This window comes from Zootoca vivipara, chromosome 3 (assembly GCF_963506605.1).
Source record: "Zootoca vivipara chromosome 3, rZooViv1.1, whole genome shotgun sequence".
Lineage (NCBI taxonomy): Eukaryota > Metazoa > Chordata > Lepidosauria > Squamata > Lacertidae > Zootoca > Zootoca vivipara.
In genome coordinates, this window is record NC_083278.1 from 19,661,817 (window position 1) to 19,683,408 (window position 21,592).

General features: G+C 40.3%; 1 protein-coding gene across 3 annotated transcripts in view; it reads left to right on the forward strand.

Annotated features, from left to right (window-relative positions):
- The window catches only part of KLHL29 (kelch like family member 29), a 391,592-nt gene that overhangs the window by 281,756 nt on the left and 88,244 nt on the right, over nucleotides 1-21,592 (forward strand). For all 3 annotated transcript variants that reach the window (XM_060272443.1, XM_060272445.1, XM_060272444.1), the window contains one exon: nucleotides 15,173-15,311. In XM_060272443.1, coding sequence (XP_060128426.1) covers nucleotides 15,173-15,311 — 139 coding nt within the window. The remainder of the gene's footprint in view (nucleotides 1-15,172; nucleotides 15,312-21,592) is intronic.

Consider the following 21,592-nt stretch of genomic DNA (forward strand, 5'->3'; position numbering starts at 1 on the left):
ACAAGTGGGAGTTGTGAAATGAAGATCTAACACTTCTAATGTCGGGGAGGGGGAGGGGGAGAAATCCCATATTTAGCTGACTTGAAAGCAGCAGTGCCCAGAACAACAAAGTACCTGAAAGTACCAGCAAAACAATGCTTTCTCCTTAATCTTGTTTTGATAGCATTTCACATCGACTTTGGCACTGCTGAGCCTTGAACATATTGCAGTAGCAAGAAGCCAAGCCTGTTCTCAATTTCACCTAGTGCGTACCTTTTGCATCATGCAAAATCTAAGCTCCAGCATTTGTTCCCTGCTTTTCTCGGTAATCTGTCTGATTAACACATTGTCTACACTTACAAGCTGGTGTCAGTTTTACTAAACTTGTGGGACAAAGGATTGGCATATCTTATAGCAGGCTGTGTGTATGTGTTGTGAGGAACCTTCTCATTTGAATATTTAAATCGTTTTCAATTACATGAATTTTAAATTGCCAGTGGACTGGTATTTAAAGGGGGGGGAATGGCATTGAAGAGGGAAATAGTTTCACTTCAAAGCAGCAATGCTTCCTGCTGTATATGACTAAATTACACATACACACATGAATGCATTTTAAATGGTACAGTTTTAGTGGGTATATATATATATATATTTGCAGGGAAACCAAAGTGCTTGTTTACAAAGCTATTGTACTACAAACCTTACTGTATGCTTGTGAAACATGGGCCACTTATAAACGCCATCTCCAACTCCTCGAAAGATTCCATCAACGGTGACTCTGAAAATTTTTACACATCACTTGGGAAGACAGGCAAATTAATATCAGTGTACTGGAAGAAGCAAAGATCACCGCTGTTGAAGCAAGGATTCTTCAACATCAACTCCGTTGGACTGGTCATGTTGTGCGGATGCCTAATGATCGTCTTCCAAAGCAACTACTCTATTCCGAACTTAAAAATGGAAAGTGCAATGCTGGTGGTCAACAAAAGAGGTTTAAAGACTGTCTCAAGGCAAATCTAAAAAAAATGTAGTATAAGCACCAACAATTGGGAAACACTGGCCAACAATTGGGAAACACTACCAAAGGTGCCATGGGCTTTGAAGACACTCAAACTCAGGATGCAAGGGAGTAACATGCAAAGAGGAAGGCACGCTTGGCAAATCCACACCATGATCAACTCGCGCCCAAAAACCAATGTCCCCACTGTGGAAGGACGTGTGGATCCAGAATTGGCCTCCACAGTTACTTACGGACCCATTGTTTAAATCGTGTTTATGGAAGACAATCTTACTCGGCTACGAGTGATTGCCAAAGAAGAAGAAGACGAAGATATATAAATCCTGCTTATTAAAAATTCCATTTAGCCCCTTTCCCTAAGAGGAAGTCAGCATACTGCTTCCTGTGAGATAAGGAAAGTGCTTTGGGTGATTTCGTACCAGGTTTCCAGCCATCTCTTCTCTTGTAGGTGGCATTACCCCCTCCGGGGGGGGGGGGGCAATGCATCCAGTGCCAGCTCAGGGTTTTAGTAATAGTAATAGTGCCATTCAGGGCTTAACACAGACTTTAGGGCCCTCTGGTTGTTGGTAATGAACTTGATTTGTGATCAATCTTGCTAGAGTCCTCCAAAATCAATGCATTTGAGAAGGTGTTACTGACTTGCTTAGGGACAATCTTGTTGCACTCAGCCCAGACCTTCTCTTAAGTTTTACCAGTTGAAGTTTGATGTAAGAACTTTGGCACCTCATGACTCCTGGTATTGTGTCAATAGAATTCTGTGTGTTCCACATAATCATACTGTACATTCAGTATATAGTAAAAAAAAAAAAACCACTGAAGAGCATGGAAATCAATGCATAAGCTACAAATACAAAGAGGAGAACACGTGAATTGTATTGTTTGAGGAAGGCATAAAACATATGTCTGAATTGTCTCGGAAGCAACACTTCAGGAGGCATGCACTGTTTGAATGGCTTGCGGAATTAAAAAGCCATCGTGCAAATAGTACCTTGAACTGGAAATTGCCTCTTTTCTGTTTTCCATGCAGACGTTTTAAAACCCCATTGTAGTCCATGAAAAGATTTGCCATTTTCTTTGGTGTCCACTGAGTTCCACATATTAAGAGAAAGTGCTTGCATCCACGTCTATATACATGAGCTTCAGCTGGGTGCATAATGACAGCCACTTTGAAAGCAGTTATAAAAAGCAAACTCTATATATGATTAGCTTGCAGGAAGTAGGATGCTTCAGGAATTCCAAAGAGGTTTTTGTAAAGCAGCAAGGCGGGGAGCGGTGGAGAAATATCGGTGGTGTTTCCACCACGGGATGGGAAAACATGTCTTGAATTAGTCTTGCTATGTGTTGCATTGTGAAAGGGCATCCTGTCGCGTTCCTCGCAGGTTCTGAAAAGTCAAATGAGGAATACCAAAAATGCTTGAAATGCTAGCAAAGTGGCACAACAATATAGCGTATTACAGGAGTCAGTGTTCTCTCCTCTCCTCTTCCTCCTCCCCACTTCCCCACCCCCCCTTAAGGACCAGCTTGTTTCTATGAGTAACATCAGAAAAAACTTAATAGAAAAAGCTGCTGCTACTTAGAAGGGGCCCATGACTAAAGCAGAGGTTCCTTGGCACAGAAGTAATAGGGCAGTGGATTTCACAGCCTCTTGAAATTTATTGACTTGGAAATTGCTTGGTCTTCCTTTGCTGATCACTGTTAGGACATTTGTTCTAGCAGTGTCCAACTTACGTGCACTAAACATGCAACTTCCCTTGATGATTCTGCGGTAGATTCCACATCTGCACACATGCATGCTCATCCTAAATACATCCCTATATTCTGTCTCTTTCTGATAAAGACCTTAATTTGTCTGTTGAAAGATGTTACAAAGGCACATGAGGCCCACTATTAAAGCATTTACTTACATAAAACAAATGTAAGACTTGAAACTAACGCAGCCAAAGCTGGCCACAGGTAGTGCGCAAGTGCAAATGGCATTTCATTACTTTCCACTAAGCTCCTCTGTGTTAGTGATTTGCTTTAAAAATGTTATTTAAAAAAGCTTTGTCGAATCCATACATTTAGTGCTTTGTTTTGATTCACCGGACTGGGTCAGCATTCAACAAATGCTGACATTTGAGAGGAAGCCCTGTTGATTAGCCATTCAGTTTCACCCCACGGATACTGCTTATTCAAAACTTTCACAACTCGAGAACATTTAGTAGTTGCCTCATGCAACATAAAGAGATCAAAAAGGTCTAAAAGCTATCTGCTAGCTTTCTGCTGAAAGCAATTAGGATAAATTTGAATTCCTGCCAGATCATCCTGTAATAAATATTTTAACCTTCCCTAAAGCATCTCTTAGATTTTTTCAGACCTGTCTTCTGGCAATTAAAGCAATCGGGATTAGGTTTCTGCTTAAAACTGGATGTTGTGGCTGCATTCCTTTCCCTCTTTGTCTTAACACCTGACAAAAAATAAGATTACGGTAAATGAAATACAGTAGCAATTCCCTCCCCCCCAAAAAACATTTTGTTAGCTGAATTCACTGTGTATGTTCCATATATGTTCCAAATCAATGTAGAAACCTTAAGAAAAGTTTGTTTTTCTTTTCTTCCAAACCCAATATTGGATATTCTTGGGCTATTCAGATAAATTAAGTACTATGCTACTTTGAATAAGATGCAAGGAGAATATGCTAGATAAATACATGATTTCAAGGTCATTTTGGACAACATGCATTTGTCAAACATGCTTTAAGAAGAGTGCATGCAGTTTTGACACAAGATGCATCTGACCATTTTTATTTAAGGGCAGGATTCACCTAGGCTGGATCTAGACACATCGAAGATAAAAGGGAAAACAGGCAGAGAAAAACAGTACTCCACAGCGCCATCTGGTGGCACAATTTTATATTGCATACACAACACATATAAATCACTTTTTGTTTACCAATCTAGCTGAGTCCCTAATGAGCTCCATAAGCAGAGACCCTGTGCAAGGACTTTGGCTTGCATAATGGGGATTTCCTCCCTCTACTCCCCTTTCTAGAGAACCCCCAGAACATCACGTAGGGGCAGAAGAAGAACATTCATCATGGTATGACACTGAGCTCAACCCTAAACCTTCTGGTCTGTGTACTTTAACTGCCAACTATGACATTGACTTTAGACTTAGATAACATTTATTTGGATTAATTGTTGTATGCAAAGGGGAACTGAAGACATGGTTTAACGCCTTCCACTGCAGCATGAGCACGCATGGTTTTATCCATCTAAGCTCTCATACAGAAACAATGAGTATTCTAGGTAACCAACAATTCTCAGTACTCATTCAAACATTAACCCATGAGAGGAGATCATTTAAGAAATTTTACCAGCACTTCAGTAACTTTCGTCCCACTATTCACCCGAGCCTTGAAAGCTTTAGTCTCTTAGAGTATGTCATCAGTACAGCAGATGAAATAGGCATTGGTCAACACAAAGGATATTCAAAGACAGAAAGTTTGAGTTCATTAACAAGTTTGATGACTTGCTCAGAGTTTGTAGAATGTGGAAATTAAATAATACTGTATTCAAAGCAAATTGTCTGTATCTATATCTATTATTTTGTTTGACCACTTCCCATAGAACATCCCAAAGTGGTTTTTTTGACAAGAAAAATATATTTTTTAAAAAATAAGTCTAATGTAGGATAGGGTAAAAAAAAGCTCCACTTTAAAAGGCTCATTGAAAAAGGATGGTCTTCAACAGGTGCCATAAAGGTAACAGAGGCAGCACCTGTCTGATAATGTACAGACATAGATAGAGTTCCAGTGGGTAGGTGCCACCACACTGAAGGCCTCATTCATACATTATAGGGAATATACATCCCTATGAGATGATATTTGCAGGAGGCCCACTCCTACAGAGCGCAGAGATTGGTAGGGGGTATAAGGGATGGACAAATATTTTAGGTATCCTGGTCCCAACCTATGTACACTGATATCAGCACCTTGAACTTAGCCTAGTAGCAATTGGCAGCCAGTACCATTTTTCCCCAGCAGCATTGTAACATGCTGGCAATATTCTGCCCCAGCGGTCTCTTGCGTCACTGCATTTTGTATGAGCTGCAGCTGCCAGGCCAACCAGCACATTGCAGTAATCCAGTCAGGATACTACCACGTGAAAGACAGTAAAGCTCTGCCAGTCCAGAAACAGCTGTCTTACCAACCCAAGCTGATAACAAGGAACCATAGCCTCTGAGGTCATCTGGGCCCCTGGTGAGAAAGATGGATCCAAGATCGCTCCCATCCTACCGGCCTGCTTCTACGACCCTAACCTGCATGACTCTGTGCTCTGGGAAGCACTGGAAATAAATGTGTGGCTGGTGCTAATAAGAGGATTTTCCCACTGATCTATCTAACAGGACTGCATGATACGTCTGTAGCATTTCTCTAGTCAATGCGGAGTCCCAGCCATTCATTATTCATTCTCGTCTCATCTCAGGAGTCCGCTGTGACCTCCCTGCCCATTTTGTGGTGTTCCTTCTTTTCCTCCTGCTGGGTCCTCTTCACCCTCCAAAAGAGAATTCTGTATTATGCCAGGTGGAACGTCCACATTCCGTTCAGATCAGATTTCCGATGCCTTTTGCTTGCTTCTGTGCCACTAACAACAGCACCAGAAATCACAGCAAGTGCATCGTCTGTCTGCACGAAGACGCCAGTTAATGCAAGCAGCGTTTTTTATAAATGCTAAACCTGGCTGTGGATCCTGCTCTCTCCCATGAGGTGGTCTTGTGGGACTGGCAAATGAGTCATTTTCAACCATGGAATATGGTAGCTTTGTATAACATAAATCTCTGTGGCATGTATAAATACTAGGACATTTTGTCACTGGTCTTTAATCTCAGCTTTCTGTGTGTTTGTTTATTGGCTTGAGGGCTTAGGAAAACATTGACTAAGAACAGGCCTGTGCTTTCAACTCCCTGTTGGAATCATACCGGCTGATGTTTGGCTCCTTACATGACAAGTTTCCCTGTTGCAGAAAAACAGATACAATTGCGTGACTTAATAGGAATCAGTTTGGTCCTCTACTATTTACTCAAAACATTTATACCCTGCATTACCTCATTAAAAAAATCTCAAGGCAGCTGACAACAAAATGAAACTATCATTCATCAATTTCAATATCATTAAAATACTAAAAAAAAAACAGTAGTAACAGCTATTCTACTTTTGGTTTTCTTTTTTTCTAAGATATGTTCATTGAATATTAACATTATGTACAATAATGCACAGGTAGGAATATCTTTAAAAGCAAGAAGATGTAAGTATACACATTAAAGAGGGAGGTTCCTCACAAGAAAGAAGATTCCACCTCAACATTAGGAAGAACTTCCTGACAGTAAGAGCTGTTCGGCAGTGGAATTTGCTACCAAGGAGTGTGGTGGAGTCTCCTTCTTTGGAGGTCTTTAAGCAGAGGCTTGACAGGCATATGTCAAGAATGCTTTGATGGTGTTTCCTGCTTGGCAGGGGGTTGGACTGGATGGCCCTTGTGGTCTCTTCCAACTCTATGATTCTATGATTCTATGATTCCTTTTTAATATTTCTAGTCATAATAGACTTGAGTGAATTGCAAATCTAACTTAGCAAGTAACATTGTAAATTGTGGGATATGCTTCCATTCCCTCCCAACATTTCTCCGATGACAATAGGGACGTCTCATACCTTCATGATAATTTTACTATTTATATCCTACATATCTTACTGGATTGCCCCAGCCACTCTGGACAGCTTCCAACATATATAAAAGCATAATTAAACACTAAACATTAAAAAACAAACCTTCAGATGGCTCAGGGGTCAGGCAACTCCATACCCTCTAACATTTATCCAATGAAAATAGGGACATCCTAAAGAAAAAGGACATTCCAAGATCAAATCAGAAACTGGGACAGCTTCTCTAAATCATGGACACCCCTGGAAAATAGGGACACTTGGAGGGTCTGTGCTTCCGACGTGGGAAGTGGCCTTGCTTTCCTTCATAGTGACCTCCGTCACCAACTCCATGTGGTTTTCAAGTTCCTAGCCCTTTTGCTGTCTCTTCTTCCATTCCCTCTCATAATTGGCAAAAAAGTAATGCATTACATAAGGGTAACAAGTTAAAAAAAAAAAGCTGTGGAAACTGGCTGAAACATCCGATCACTGCAACACGTGCACAAGGTAAAGAGAGATTACCGTACATTAAATTTTAAAAGGGGGATTTCTTAAATCACTTATGTTGAGCAAACTATTAGATGACAACAAACAAAATATTTCAGATAATATGTGGGCAGATGACATTCAGTATTTTGGAGGGATTAGAAAAGGCCTTTTGAGACATGAATAACACTGATTATTGGGATACATTCTGGCACCAATTTAGATGCATTTTAATGTTGGGTTTTTTGCAAAATATAGTTCTTCACAATGTTTTTTTTAAAAAATTGTATTTTATATCATTGGGGTTTTTATGCCTGAAGTAGAAGAGACACCTGACCTCACCTCCATTTAATGATAGCATCCAAAATCTGTCATCTGAAGTAGATAGCTCAGTTTTCCTCACGAAAGCTTTCACACTAGCTTTCAGCTTCAGTTCCAGTGGTTGCTGAGTGACAAGTTTTGCTAGTTGCTTGGGATTCTGTTGTGCTTGGCTTTGATGTTAATATTTGTGATATGTTCATATGCCTCATAGCCGTTACTTTAATAGGGGTATTTTTGTTTTGTTTTATTTATTTTAAAAAATTATATACTGTTATGTCATTAAAAAAATCAATGTGGTTTACAGCAGTAAAACAAAACCATACACTAAAAACCATATAAAAATATTAGCATGTATATAATGCCTTTCATTTCAAAAAGAAATACCAAGACAGTCCATGAACAAATAAAGTCGAACAGCAAAATAACAAAAATAACAAAAAATAAAACCAATCATAAAAATACAGCTAACCGTTATTAAAATGCATTGCAAAACAAGCCTATTAAAACAGCTTAACAGTTAACCCATTAACAGCATAACCCATTAAAACAGCATAACAAAGCAGGAGATTCAAGTGAGGAGATGACGGAAATGTACTGATGAAGATAAAGGACTCAGGTGGTGCTGTGGTCTAAACCACCAAGCCTCTTGGACTTGCCAATTGTAAGCTCAGCTGTTCAAATCCCCACAACGGGATGAGCTCCCGTCACGCTGTCCCAGCTCCTGCCAACCTAGCAGTTTGAAAGCATACCAGCACGAGTAGAGTAGATAAATAGGTACCGCTGTGGTGGGAAGGTAATAGCGTTTCCTTGCGCTCTGGTTTCCATCACGGTGTTCCATTGTGCCAGAAGTGGCTTAGTCATGCTGGCCTCCTGACCCGGAAAGCTATCTGTGGACAAACGCTGGCTCCCTCGGCTTGAAAAGCGAGATGAGTGCCACAACCCCATAGTCGCCTTTGACTGGACTGAACCATCCAGGGGTCCTTTACCTTTACCTTTTACCTTACTGATGAGCCCCTTGTATCACTTTAGTGTTGTAGGTTGTAAGCCTTTGACTTCTTTTTAACTTGGTTGGGACATACCTTTCAAAATAAGTGGGAAGCCTATTGTGAGCTACTGAGATCTGGGAGGAGAGAATGGAAAGACCTCTGAGCAAATAACACATTTGCTTTTGCTTGGTGCGGTACGTTAGACATGGGACTGCACTTGAGGATTGTCTAGAGGTTACAGCTGGTACAAAATGGCAAGCAGAGCCTTTTGTTGTTGTGGTTGTCATTGTCTACTTGCAATTTTCAGGGTATGGTTTAAGGCAGGGTTACGTAGTGCTGTCTATATGTCATTGGATTACAACTCTCATCAGCCTCAGCCAACATGGCCAGCAGTCAGGGATGATGGTTCTGGTTGATGGTTCTGGCCCAACAACATATAGAGAGCACCACGTTGGCTATCCTTGATTTTAGTTTCATAAACCTTATTGATTTCAACTCACTCTCTCTTTTGGAGGACATTCACCTGCATTCTAGTGTCTTCTCTGTTGCAGATTCTATCTTTTAGAATACCTTCCCTAGAGGAACTCTCCCGAAATCTACCTTGCAGCTCGTTGGGAGACAGATCAGCACCCCCTCCCCCAAAAAACATATTATAACAATAATACTTCAGGCCTTTTTCTCTGTCACACTCTCCTCCTTCCTACGGTAGGAGGAATGTACTGGTGTGTATTGATTTCTGGGACAGATTAATTGACTTAAACATGAAGCTGCTAGTTACCTTTTGTAATTTTCAAATAGGTTTTCTGTTTTCCCCAGTAATTCTACATAACAGCTTCCTGTCGTTATACCCAGTAGGATTTTCCACGTGATATATTCCAAAATGTCCATTATGCAGCAAATCCTGTGGTGATTTTGTTAAGCAAATGTTTCCTTTCAGCATTAACATTAATTTCCATTACTACAAATATTGGGTGCAGGGAGGAGAGGGAGACTGTGGGTATGTTGAAAGAACTGATGTTCTTTATGAAATGTCATTTATCTTTGAAGTGAAACCACAGTTTGGATAGTCATAGGCTGATACCACCATATGGAGAAACCCCAGTGGATACATACTGCGAAGGATTTGTTTGTTTGTTGCATTTATATCCCACCTTTTTCTCCAAAGAGCTCAAGGCAATGTTCATGGTGCTCCCCCATCTTATTTATGGTAATTCCCACAGCCACCCTGTGAGGTAAGTTAGATTGAGAGACAGCAACTGGGCCAAAGTTAACCCAGTGAACTTCATGGCTCAGTGGGGATTTGAACCCTGGTCTCCCAGGTCCTAGCCTGACACTTGAACCACTACACCACACTGGCTCTGAAGGATGAAATGTATGTTCCAGTGTGCCATGAATTAAGATACCCCCTCCTCCATTGATTTGTGTAGGTAAAGTAGCTTGAAGCATGGGCCAAAGTCCATGCGACCATAAAGTGGCACTTGTATATGTGGACATACTACCTCAGATATCTCCCTGGAGGGGCACGGTCTTGACATCAGAATACACAGAGTATCCAAGCAGTGAACATAGCACATCCAGAAAACATCATAAGAATCCTTAACATCTGGAAAGGAAAGGATCTAGATCAGCCTTTACCACCCTACAGACATTGTGGACCAGCCAGCTCACACAGGTAGCAAACACTTGTTGTCTAGGAATAGTTTGTATGCTATGAAATGTGTAGTTAGCCAAAAGTGGTCATGGTATATAGAGCCTGGTTAATTCCCGTTCTTTAACCTGCTATTCAAATGCAGGAATAAGGGGCTGTGAGAATACCTTAAAGAATCATTTGTTTTGTGCTTTTCATTTTGGTGTCTTAATTTCTCCTTGGGGAAGAATGCTAGCTGTTGTCTTGTCAAAAGGTTAGCTGGCTTTGTTCTTGAATCTGTTAGTTGAATTGCTGTGTGGTGGTTGGCAAATCCTGTAAGTATTAATACGTTTTGCATTTTCAAAAGCTTCAGGGTGATTTAAGACCTGAAGTTTCCTCCGGATTTCAGTTGGGAGTAGTGTACCTAATTTTGGTCACCGCTCTTAAGGCAGTTATAAATGGAATCGACTTCTGTTGAAGAGATTAGATGGATGTATGACACATGAGGTAAGGAAAGAATAGGGTTTCTTAGCTTAGAGAAAAAGCAGAGCAGACAACAGCCTTAAAGTACTTTCTAAGACACCATCATGAAGGCTGGGAACAACTGTTCAGTAGGGGCACAGACAGAGGGGGAAATAAGTTTAAAGTTTTAGCAGAGCTGACTCCTAAGGAAGCTACTAGGCTTCTCTTCATTGCTTATGAAGGGTCAGAATATATGTTACATTTAATGCATGGCATGTAGGTATGTCTTGGTTTGGGGATACTTAAACTATAGGCATGGTGAAAGTTAATTCTTACTGAAACCAATTTCATGGTGAGAGGAGGCTAACTTCTTCACTTTCCAGCGCTATCTCCCATCCTTCCCACAAAGGGCTAGAATTGTTTGGAGACAAGTTTCCTCTGAGACTAGTGGGAATTTCTGTTCTAAGGCTCCTAGCTAGAGGGTGGTGTTTCCAACATAATCAGACCCAAGCAGTGAAGACGTAAGTCACTGCAGACTGCATCTACAATAGGAATTGCCCTGCTTGTAAAAAAACCAAAAAACCCGGGCTGTATTAAGTTTTACTCAGGACTACACCTTTTGAAATTAATAAACCTTCTAGGACTGTTGATTTCAGTGGATCTCCTATGAGTAAAACTACCCAAAGACATTGCCATGTGCAATGGTCCCAAGCGGAGATTGGATAAACATTTATTGGGCTGGAAATGATAGAGAATTCTAATAATGTCACTTGTGCCTGAAGTTAGGGTTGCCCTTTTTTGCCAAAGTTGTTGGCAAAATTGCAAAAAATGCCATTTTGGGACTTTTTTAATGGAAAACCAGCAAAAAAAAAAAGAGGCACTGCTAACATGGGCTGATGACAAATTCTGTCCCTATCATGGAAAGTCACGGAGTAAGAGATCTCTATTGTTCCTCACCCCCCTCCCCAGCATCATAGAAAATTAACTCCTTATTAAGTCCTCTTTTACTATTCCTAGCTATGTGGTGCCCCCAGGCCCCTCCCACCCTGCTGCTTACCCAATCACCGCTCTTCCTTTCCCGCACTGCTTCATGGGAAATAGGAAGTGGGCACTGAGTAAGGCAAGATATGGAAGTGGCTCACACTTCTTGTACTCTGTGCCTGGTTATGACACCTGAAGAAGTGCTACTCCCTCTTCCTCATCCTACAATCCCCAACAAGATGAAGTTGCTTGCATATCTCACCACAAGCATGTATGAGTGTGTGGACACAAGCTGTGACTCAGATGCGACAAGTACCAGGAACAGGAAGGAAGAATCATTAACTTTGTGCCCTGTTGTAACACATGTATTAATTGGCACCTGACCTGGAGCACATGGGTGGCGTGAAAGCGATGCTAGAAGGATTCACCTAATTTCCAGATTGCAAAAACTGCCTACTTTCTTGGAGGCCTTGCAGGCAACCCATCTAGGATCTGTTTACAAGTTTGGCCAAATTGGTGGTGGGCAGGAATAAAAATGGCATGTTAAGTGATCTCTGCTCTGGTTTCTGCATTAAAATAATACACTTTCAGGTTGTGTGTGTGTGTGTGTGTGTGTGTAGTGAGCTGAAATGCACCCAGAGTGTCTCCTTGCAGCAACGTGTATATTTTTAACTATTCCACCTTCACCTGTTGGTTTTGCAAAATCTTATTTTCTCTGTCTGCCAACTAATTCCACTTCTCAGCAGTAAGTGATGTCCATTGCTCAGTGGGACAATTGTATGTGTGATAATGCTTTATAGTGAGGACCAGCTAAATCTTTAAATTGAACTTGTTGAAGCAAAGTTTAATCTTCTAAATTCTAAAGTTTAATCTTCTAAATTCTGATTTACTCTGGGCTTTCAAAGCTTCCCACCATCTGACCCTGTCTCACCTTCTTTTAAGTTTATGTGTATTTGAGATACATTATGGCATTTTAACTCAAATGGATAATTTAAAAATAGCTGCTTGTATAGCACCCAAAGGGCACCGTGGTTTATTTTCCTCTGATATAGATCTGACACAGGCCTGCTGTTATTTCCGTACCATCTCTAATGATCTGCTTGCTCTCCAGAGAACACTGACCCATTTCAGTGCAGAATAATTAGCCTTTCAGAGACCATTGTGATTCTGTTACATTGACATAAACATGCAAGTTGACACTTAGCTGTTTTGCCTTGGGGGGGAAAACGTTGTTGTTTAGGTTGGGCTTGGTTTGGGATATCACTTGAATGGTATCAGTATTCCATATAAGCCTACTTTTTCAGCACCAAAAATGTGCTGAAAAAGCCGCCCTCGGCTTATATTCAAGTGAGGCGGGCGGCGGCAGAGAAAGACACAGGATCGGGGGTTCGGAGCAGCGCTGCACTGCGACTCTCCGAACCCCCGTCCTTTGCCTGCTCTGTGCGAGACAGCAGGGAGGGAGAAGCGGCGAGGAAGGGATCCTTCTCACCGCTTCTCCCCCCCCCCATCCCACCGCCGACAGCTGGGAAAGGCATAGGATGGTATTTATTTTTATTTTTTAAATTTACCAGTAGCTGCTGCATTTCCCACCCTCGGATTATATTTGAGTCAATAAGTTTTCCCAGTTTTTTTGAGGTAAGATTAGGTGCCCCAGGCTTATATTCGGGTCGGCTTATACTCAAGTATATACGTTAAGTATATATGTTAAGTTTGCAAGCTTTTGTTGTTGTAGCTTTTGATTGCTGCTCTTTTCCCTGTAAATGTTTGGCAGAGTATGATTTTGATAGTGGCATGATTACGAACAAAGCATGAAGTTTTTGGCCTGGTTTTCCAGGTCCATTTACACTTAAGTGACAGGCGTAAGTCAGGGATGGGGAGCATGTGGCCACTGGCTTATCTTCTGAGTTTACACCAATAATAAAACTAAGAAACGTGAGGAGTTAGGAGTCCAGCGTTTATTGCAAAGCAATAGGTTACAGTCAGATAGTTCTGCAAAACTGCAACCCCGCCCAGTGGTCCAGACAGTGGTATTTATAAAGTTTCAAACAAAGCATCTCGGTTTTCACCAATCATGTACATCATTACCTCATTTTATGTTTAATACACATGCATAATAAGCACTAGCAATTTATGCTGATTCAGGTTTGATTCTCACCAATTTCTGTTGACTAAGCTTTGATTCACAGAATAGCTGTATTCCTGCCCCAATTGGGGGGGGGGCAAAATCATCAGTTTCATAAAGCAACAGGTTTCCATAACTTGTCTATTAGAAGCACACTCAAGGATTTCCAGAGTAACACATTATCACATTTATTGTGGCCCTTTGGGCCCCCACCACACCAGGTCTTGCTAAACTCTAACTCTCAGCATCCCTCACCATTGACCATGCTATTTGGGGCTGATGGGAGTTGGGAATCCAGCATCAACTAGAAGTTCCCTACTCCAGGTGCAAGGCCACCTTTTATACCTGGTAGAACAGTGAAATCTGACTGCAACTAAGGAGAATAATAAAAATTTAAAGGTTTGAAAGACGGTTGTGAGAATGGAACTATACAGGTGGTTGTTCCTGAGGAAAACAAAGCTCTTGACCTATTGCAAATGAAGAATGGTAGACAAAATACCAAATCAACAGAATAAGTCATTTGAAATACACGTTTACCAAAACGGTGTTCTGTCCACTTTACTAGCCAGTCTGGTACGTTAGTTTAGGAAACAATTTGCCATGGTGTTGCTTATTATGTTCATGATCACAAATAAGGCACGTTGCTGATCTGCTCTCCCAGTATAAAGGAGGTGAGAGCCTGGAGAGGTTATGCACGGTAAGTGAGTTATTGCAAGAAATAAAGACTCTGAAGAGGCGGTTGTGTATTTGTGTTGAAATGAATTGCTACCATAAACGAATTCTAAAAACTCAAGGCAAATGCAGGTATTGAAAAGCAGGCATTCATTTGTTGGGTGTTGTTTTTAATTAAACCTTTAATGTGTGAGGAAGTGTTAAGTGTTCCCTCCTGCTTTGAGAACTTTCCGGTTGTCAATGGTACGTTGATTTTAGAATAAATGTTCTTCTGGTTTAATGCAATTGTATTTTGCTAAATGTAAGGCTCAAGGACTTCTATAGCATGCCTAAGAGAAGGATTTTTGCAAGCTTTGCATTTTTTTTCTTTGAAACATGTCAAGTTCATACTGCATCATAAATGTCACGTTTTTATTCAGTATTAATTCCAGTACATTTAAAAACCATTAACGTTTGGAGATAATAAAGCACTTGTTCTTGCATCCTTTTACAATATTTCTTTTTTTAAAAAACTTGCGTGGTAATGTATTATTTGTGTTTCTAATTTATTGATGCAGGAAAATTGTTTTTTCTCTCTCTCTTTGAAATGTAGGGTTTTGAGTTATTTCCTACTGTTTCTTGCTTGCATAAAGCATATACATATATCTGCCTATATAATATGTATTATGTTTGTGATTTCTTTGACTGTCAACGTTGAACCATTCTTGCCAACAAAGAATATCAAGCATTTCCAATTTCTCTTTTCCTTGTTTTTTATTTTATTTATTTATTTCTAAAGAATAATAATAATAAAAAAAACCTCTTAATGGGAATCCTGGCACTGTCTGTCTTCTCTGTTCTGCAGAAATGTTGAAGGAGTTGAACCAGCAACGCAGAGCGAAAGAGTTTACAGACCTGAAAATTATTGTTGAAGGCAAAGAGTTTGAAGTCCACCAAAATGTTCTAGCTTCCTGCAGCTTGTATTTCAAGGACCTGATTAAAAGGTTTGCCTTCCTTCCAGCTGTGATCTGGTCTGTTCTTTTGTAGGGGAGCATTTGTGTCGCTTTTTTTCCCCTTCCCTCTCTTTCAGGTTTATGAAGATTTGACTCTCCTGTCACAGAGCCAGTAGCCATTCTTTCCACTTACTCTGAATGTATTTTTATTTTATTTTATTTTTTAACGAAACACTCAGATTCATTTGTTACACATAACCTGACCTGTATGATTCCTGATCCCACTAGTTGGCTGGAGGGAAATGTTCTTATCATGGAGCATTTTAACCTCAAACCTAGTCGTGAATGATGCCAATCCCCAAACACACAAATGTTAGTTCAGGAATTTAAAGATATGCTACTATCTCTTCCTTCAGGCTGCAGTAACCCACATGCATGCATATCACAGAAAGATGCTGAATTCTAATACGAACAAGGATTGAGTTACGTAGCATTACTTTTAACCCTATGAAATTCTGGCCACCTAATGCTTTTTGGCTCTGGGAAGCCAAAAGAATAGAAATATTGGGAGATGCTTTTATATGCTGGCATTCAATTCATACCTTTTTAAAAGGAAAACGGGACCAAGGAAAGTTTAGTTTCCACAAACCGTTTTTTTCCTCCGCCCCGGAAATAGAAATTTAGTTGAGAGTAGTGGTTAAGATGTTTTTTCTTTCTTTCTTTCTTAAATCATGTTTCCACCTTTGCAATTTTCTCCCTCCGTTTTTAGCTGGTTGATTCTAAAAATTGCATGTTTTTTTATTTATTTTCCATTAATTTTGTTTTGTTTTGTTTTTTAAAAAATGTCTGCATTATAGATTAACGTAGAAATAAATGGCTGTTTTTGTGTTGTTTAATAAGACAGCGTAGCAACATTGGGGAAACCCACAAGAATAATTTCCATATTTCTCTCAATCATCAACAAATTAATGTGGCTGCTGTTTTTTGCCTTGCAGTATTTTTGCCTTGCAGTATTTTCCCAAACTCTGAACCTGGACTGTGCAAAAAAAAGGGGGGTGGGGAAAGGTGGGAACATTGGGGTAGGTGGGGATTACAGAACAGAGCATTGTGCTTGCTTTCAAATTGTGCATTTAAATGTTGCCAACTAACACAATAGTGACTGTATTTTATTCCAGGGTGGCATGCTTGATGGCATCTTCTTTTCAGTGTGTTATGTCCTCTTGCTTTCAAGCTTGTTTTTCTAATTGTGCCGGTATTACAGAACTGCCGTATAATTGTGCTGACTGCTTTATCAAATACGTATTCATAAAAAGTTGGCCTGGTGGCATGTTTCCCCCCACCCCACCCCACCCTTCCACAAAACTAATGATAGCTAGCTTCAGCCGCTCTGTCTCCTGTCTGCTCATTATCGCTTACTAGTTAAGGCTACATTATATGCGTCTCACAGAGTTAAGATATGTAATCTACAGGGGAGGCAAGTCTTAGTCTCCGTTTATAGAAACCCAGTAATTGACCGGCCGCGCGGTTTCATTAACTTTAGCTGTGAAGCCTCTTTCTTGCTAGTCAAACAGTCAGATGCTGTCTATTTCGGGAGAAAATCAGGGATGGTAATTATATTCATCTTGGATAGTTGTCAGGTGGAGATGAGCTGCTGACTGATTGCAACTTTAATAAAGCCATAAGTGGTACACTTTACGTCAGACAAGCGAGAACCCTCTAAACAACCTTCTCATCGTTGGGACTTGATCGTTTTTCACTTTCGTAAGACATCCTGGGTGTTTTAGCAGGAAGTTTAGATGTAAATGTTCTTGGAATAAATAAATACGGCAAATAAACAGAAAGCCATTTACAAAAACAGGAATGTAGAATTTCCATATCTATTGTGCCGAAGTAGAGAACTACCGGTAAAGAGTTGCAGAAATGGAGAAGGGGCTTCCTAATTTATTTCTTTTTAACAAAAGGGATTCAGTGTGGGTACCTTTTGCTTACACACTGCAGTATATGCTCTGCCACCGTGAACTGTGTAACCTCTCCCAAATGAATGTATGGTTGAGAGGGATCCAGAGGTTTGTGGGTACCCCCACGATCCCAACAAGCATGTGAACAAGCATGTTTTAATTCTAGTTATCTGTGCCCCGACTGTATTTATTTGCCCTGTGTGTATCAGAGTAGCAGCTGGAGCCCACAGGTTTCAATAGCCAACTTGCTCACTTGTGATAATAACCTTGAATATTTTATTGAAAGCATGACTAGTCTGGAATAAAGGGGAGATTTAGTTCGCTTTTGTTTTGGGAGGGTTTAGTAGACACTACAGGTAAGCACGTGGGACTGAGCCTCAAGGCCAGGCATCCCCAAACTATCAGCCGTGCGCATCAAAGTATCAGCTGTGCATTTTGCCTACTGTGTTATTCACAGGAAGGCAAATGGGTTGCCTGTCACACGCACATCCTTGTTACTGTTCATAGAAGCTTAAGAGTTGAAATAGTTTGTCTGCAAACTTTTGTAGAACGTAACCTGAACCTAAAATTAGTTTCTTTATAAGGCTCCAAATTGTAGTGTGGTGCTTTTTTTTCTTTTTCTTATTGGCTGCTTCTCAAACTCTCAAGTGCTTTTCTCTATTGTGCATTTGGCGGGTTTACTCAATATTCACATCCAGCTCAGCTCCTTGAGTGTCTACAATTTCATAGTAATGGAATGTTTTATTTCCAAACCTTTTCTTACTGCTGCCTGTATTGGTATTGGTATGCTATTTCAATGTTAACCTAAATGGAAACATTTGCAGACTTTTATAGCCAAAAACAGTGGCGTTTTGGTGTGAAATACCAGCAAAAACTGGTTCCTTGGCATATGTATGTTTTGAGATGGGGATGAAGGCAAGATTCTGGAATAAATCTGCTACACACTCTCTCACACACACAGAAATCAAGGTAGCATTCCTTCCCCCCTCTTTTCCTATTTGGGTTATCTTTTTAAATGATGGTCGTGTGGCCTAGATGATAGAGCTCATGTATGTATTAGAAATTAATGATTCCAAGGCCAAATTGTTCTTTTTTAGAAGGGCACTTTACTTCCTTAATTATTTTATTTGTGAAACCATGTAGCAGCTGGGCCTTTGACATTTCATCTTTAAACTTCCGTGCTTGGAAAAGCTAAAAGAGAAACAGTGTACTCACAGTAGGCATGGCTGGAACTGTCAATTTCATTTTCAGTTCACCCTGTTTCTACATCAGTGGGGTTTTTTTTTTTTAAAAAAAGCCTGCACAAAAATTATTATACATTTTTATTCACATGTCTCTTAATTTATGCATTGAATACACATTTTTACAAGCAATTTCCCCTAATATAATTCAATTTTGTATGTCATTTTCATAAATATACACATTTTGATGTTTATGTCCCCCAGATATGTGAATTTTAAAAAACAACAACACCTTGCACTGGAGAAGTGCATTGCAATATTCAGGCAAGTGCGAGTTTTGGAGAATAACTGGATTTCAAATCACATACTGGTTTTATTCATTTATATTTTATGTGTTTATTTATTTAAAATATTCCTTTCCCACTGTGCATTGCAAATGCAATTCCAGACTTGAGTAATATTTTAAAACAAGCCCAACATACATAAACGTAGTTACAAATTTAAAAAAGGAAGGCTGATAAACTACAGCCAGCCAGCTAAAATATAAACATCAATTGTGACACTAAACTCCAACGAAAGCATGGTTTCATATTCAGGCCTTCAGCTGGCATTGAAAATTTAGGAAGTGTTGGTACCAGCCATATCTCGGGGGAGGGGGGGGAGAAAGTTCCAGAAGGCATTCTAGTCTCCAAGAAGGCTTTCCATCTGTGTAACCAGGTAGCAGACCTCAGCTGAAAGAGATGTAGCAGAGAGACCTTCCCCAGTAGATCTTAGCAAGTTCGACAATTGCAAATTAGGTAGGTTCATATTAAAATGTGAACCCAACAAACTTCTCATTCATCCCTAATTCTCAAAGTCACGCTCTCACTTCTCTTCTGTTTTTACGTATCTGGCGAGGGCCCACTGACATTGTTGGCGATATTGTTGGTTTCATCCAGTCACTGAGAACATTCACTGCAGGAGAGTGGAAGCTCAGAAAACCATGCATTTGTCTGGAAAGAGGACTTCTTTTGGTCGGTGTTTACATTGCATAAAGTCAAGGAGGGAGCGGATAAGCAAGTGATAATAATCAGCACCTTCTAATTATTATTTCTAAGGGGCCTAACTTGTCCTAGATACTTACTGTAATCTGCTAGGTGTTTAGAATCCTACCGCTTACCAGTTGGACTCCCCTTAGTAAGGGAGAAAGCAGACTGAATATTCATAAAGTACTTCCTTCAGACACAAGGAGATAAACAGGCATTGTGAAGTGATTCTTCCACTCCCTGTTCAAAATGAGAAGAGAAATTAGATTCTATGACTTCTCCGTTAGGATCCAACCTGTGCTCTGCAGCCAGAGGAATATTGTCAACAGTTTCTGCTAAACCCGTTATAAAATCCAGGGGATGGGCTTGATGGAAAGAACAAAGTGTACTATTTGTTTTACAGCTGAGGGGTGGTGCAAAAAATGCTTAAGATGCCTTTTCTTTTACTTAAGTCAATGAAATACTAGCATGGAAAAAAGTCCCATGCTCTTATTGGTGGTTTCCTTTTTGAGGGTACTTATACTTTGTTTTGTTAAGCATGGCACATATCCCACCTTAACATTTTAACTGGCTGTTAGGTTTGATGTCACACAACTCCCAGACTTCTGGAAAACATATTTTCGTGGGATTCTGGATAAAATGCACTGATAGTTCCAAAAGCATTTAACTCTTTCCACGTAGAGCAAAAGTATAGAATGGAAGCTGGGCTATCTTTTATTGAGTCTGCCTTGGTCTACAGGGCTGAAAGAATATTTGAATTGAAGGTTTTAATTATAACTTGGATCAAAGATGTGCACCAATAAAAATATTCAGTGCTGGTGGTAACTGCAAACCACAAGCCTAGTCATAAATGTCATAGAATCACAGAATTGTCAAGTTGGAAGGGAAGAGTCATGTAGTCCAACCTCTTGCAGTGCAGGAATCTCAGCTAAAGCATGGTCATGGGTGCTATAATGAGCACATTGTGTTGGTGGGATCTTATTTTTTATTAAAATGAGCTCTGTGGGCATGCTACAGTTCCTATGTATGTAAGTAGTGGCAGAATCAGGGAACCCCTGTGTATTTCTTCATTCGACACAGGCTTTTTTTCTTTTTTTACCACCAGCAGCAACACATTCATTTTGTAACTTAGACAGCGAAAATGCTTAAGTTGAGATTTGTTTTTCTATTTGTTCAAACTAGCGGTAAGCCACCTTTTAGGGCTCCCCCAAAGAAGCCTTTCATTTACAGTGGTACCTCGGTTTATGAACACAATTGGTTCCGGAAGTCTGTTCATAAACTGAAGTGTTCATAAACTGAAGCGAACTTTCCCATTGAAAGTAATGGAAAGTGGATTAATCCGTTCCAGACGGTCCGCGGAGTAACCGTTCATAAACTGAAGCGAACTTTTCCATTGAAAGTAATGGAAAGTGGATTAATCCGTTCCAGACGGGTCCGTGAAGTACTTAAACTGAAGCGTTCATAAACTGAAACATGGGTGTAATTGGTTCCGGAAGTCTGTTCATAAACTGAAGCGAACTTTCCCATTAAAAGTAATGGAAAGTGAATTAATCCGTTCCAGATGGGTCCGCAGCGTTCATAAACCGAAAATTCATAAACCGAGGTGTTCATAAACCGAGGTTCCACTGTAATAGTAAAATACAAAGCAAGAACCAACTAATTACAAAATATCGCCTCTCTCTTTCAAAATAATTGAAACCAGCCACGATAAAGAATCGACTCGGACCAGCCTATTAAAACCGGTTTAGAATCTGCTAAAGCTTTATAGACCTTCCAGCCAATTAAACCTTTACCTTTACCTTATGGCCACAGCATCTTTACTCAAAGGCCATCTGAAACAAATGGTGAGACTTCCATTCCAAATTAAAGGCTGGCAAAGAAGGAATGAATTCCATAATTGTGAGGCCACCACCAAAAAAGCTTTCTCCCCCATCCCTCTTCTCCCCAGTCTGACTGATCACACAGGCATACAAGGAGCATCTTGGATGCTGATCATGAAGTGTGAAGGTAGACCTTCAAATAACCTGGTCCCAAACCATTTAACACTTCATGGAATTTGCTGCCAAGGAGTGTGGTGGAGTGTCCTTCTTTGGAGGTCTTTAAGCGGAGGCTTCACAGCCATCTGTCAGGAATGCTTTGATGGTGTTTCCTGCTTGGCAGGGGGTTGG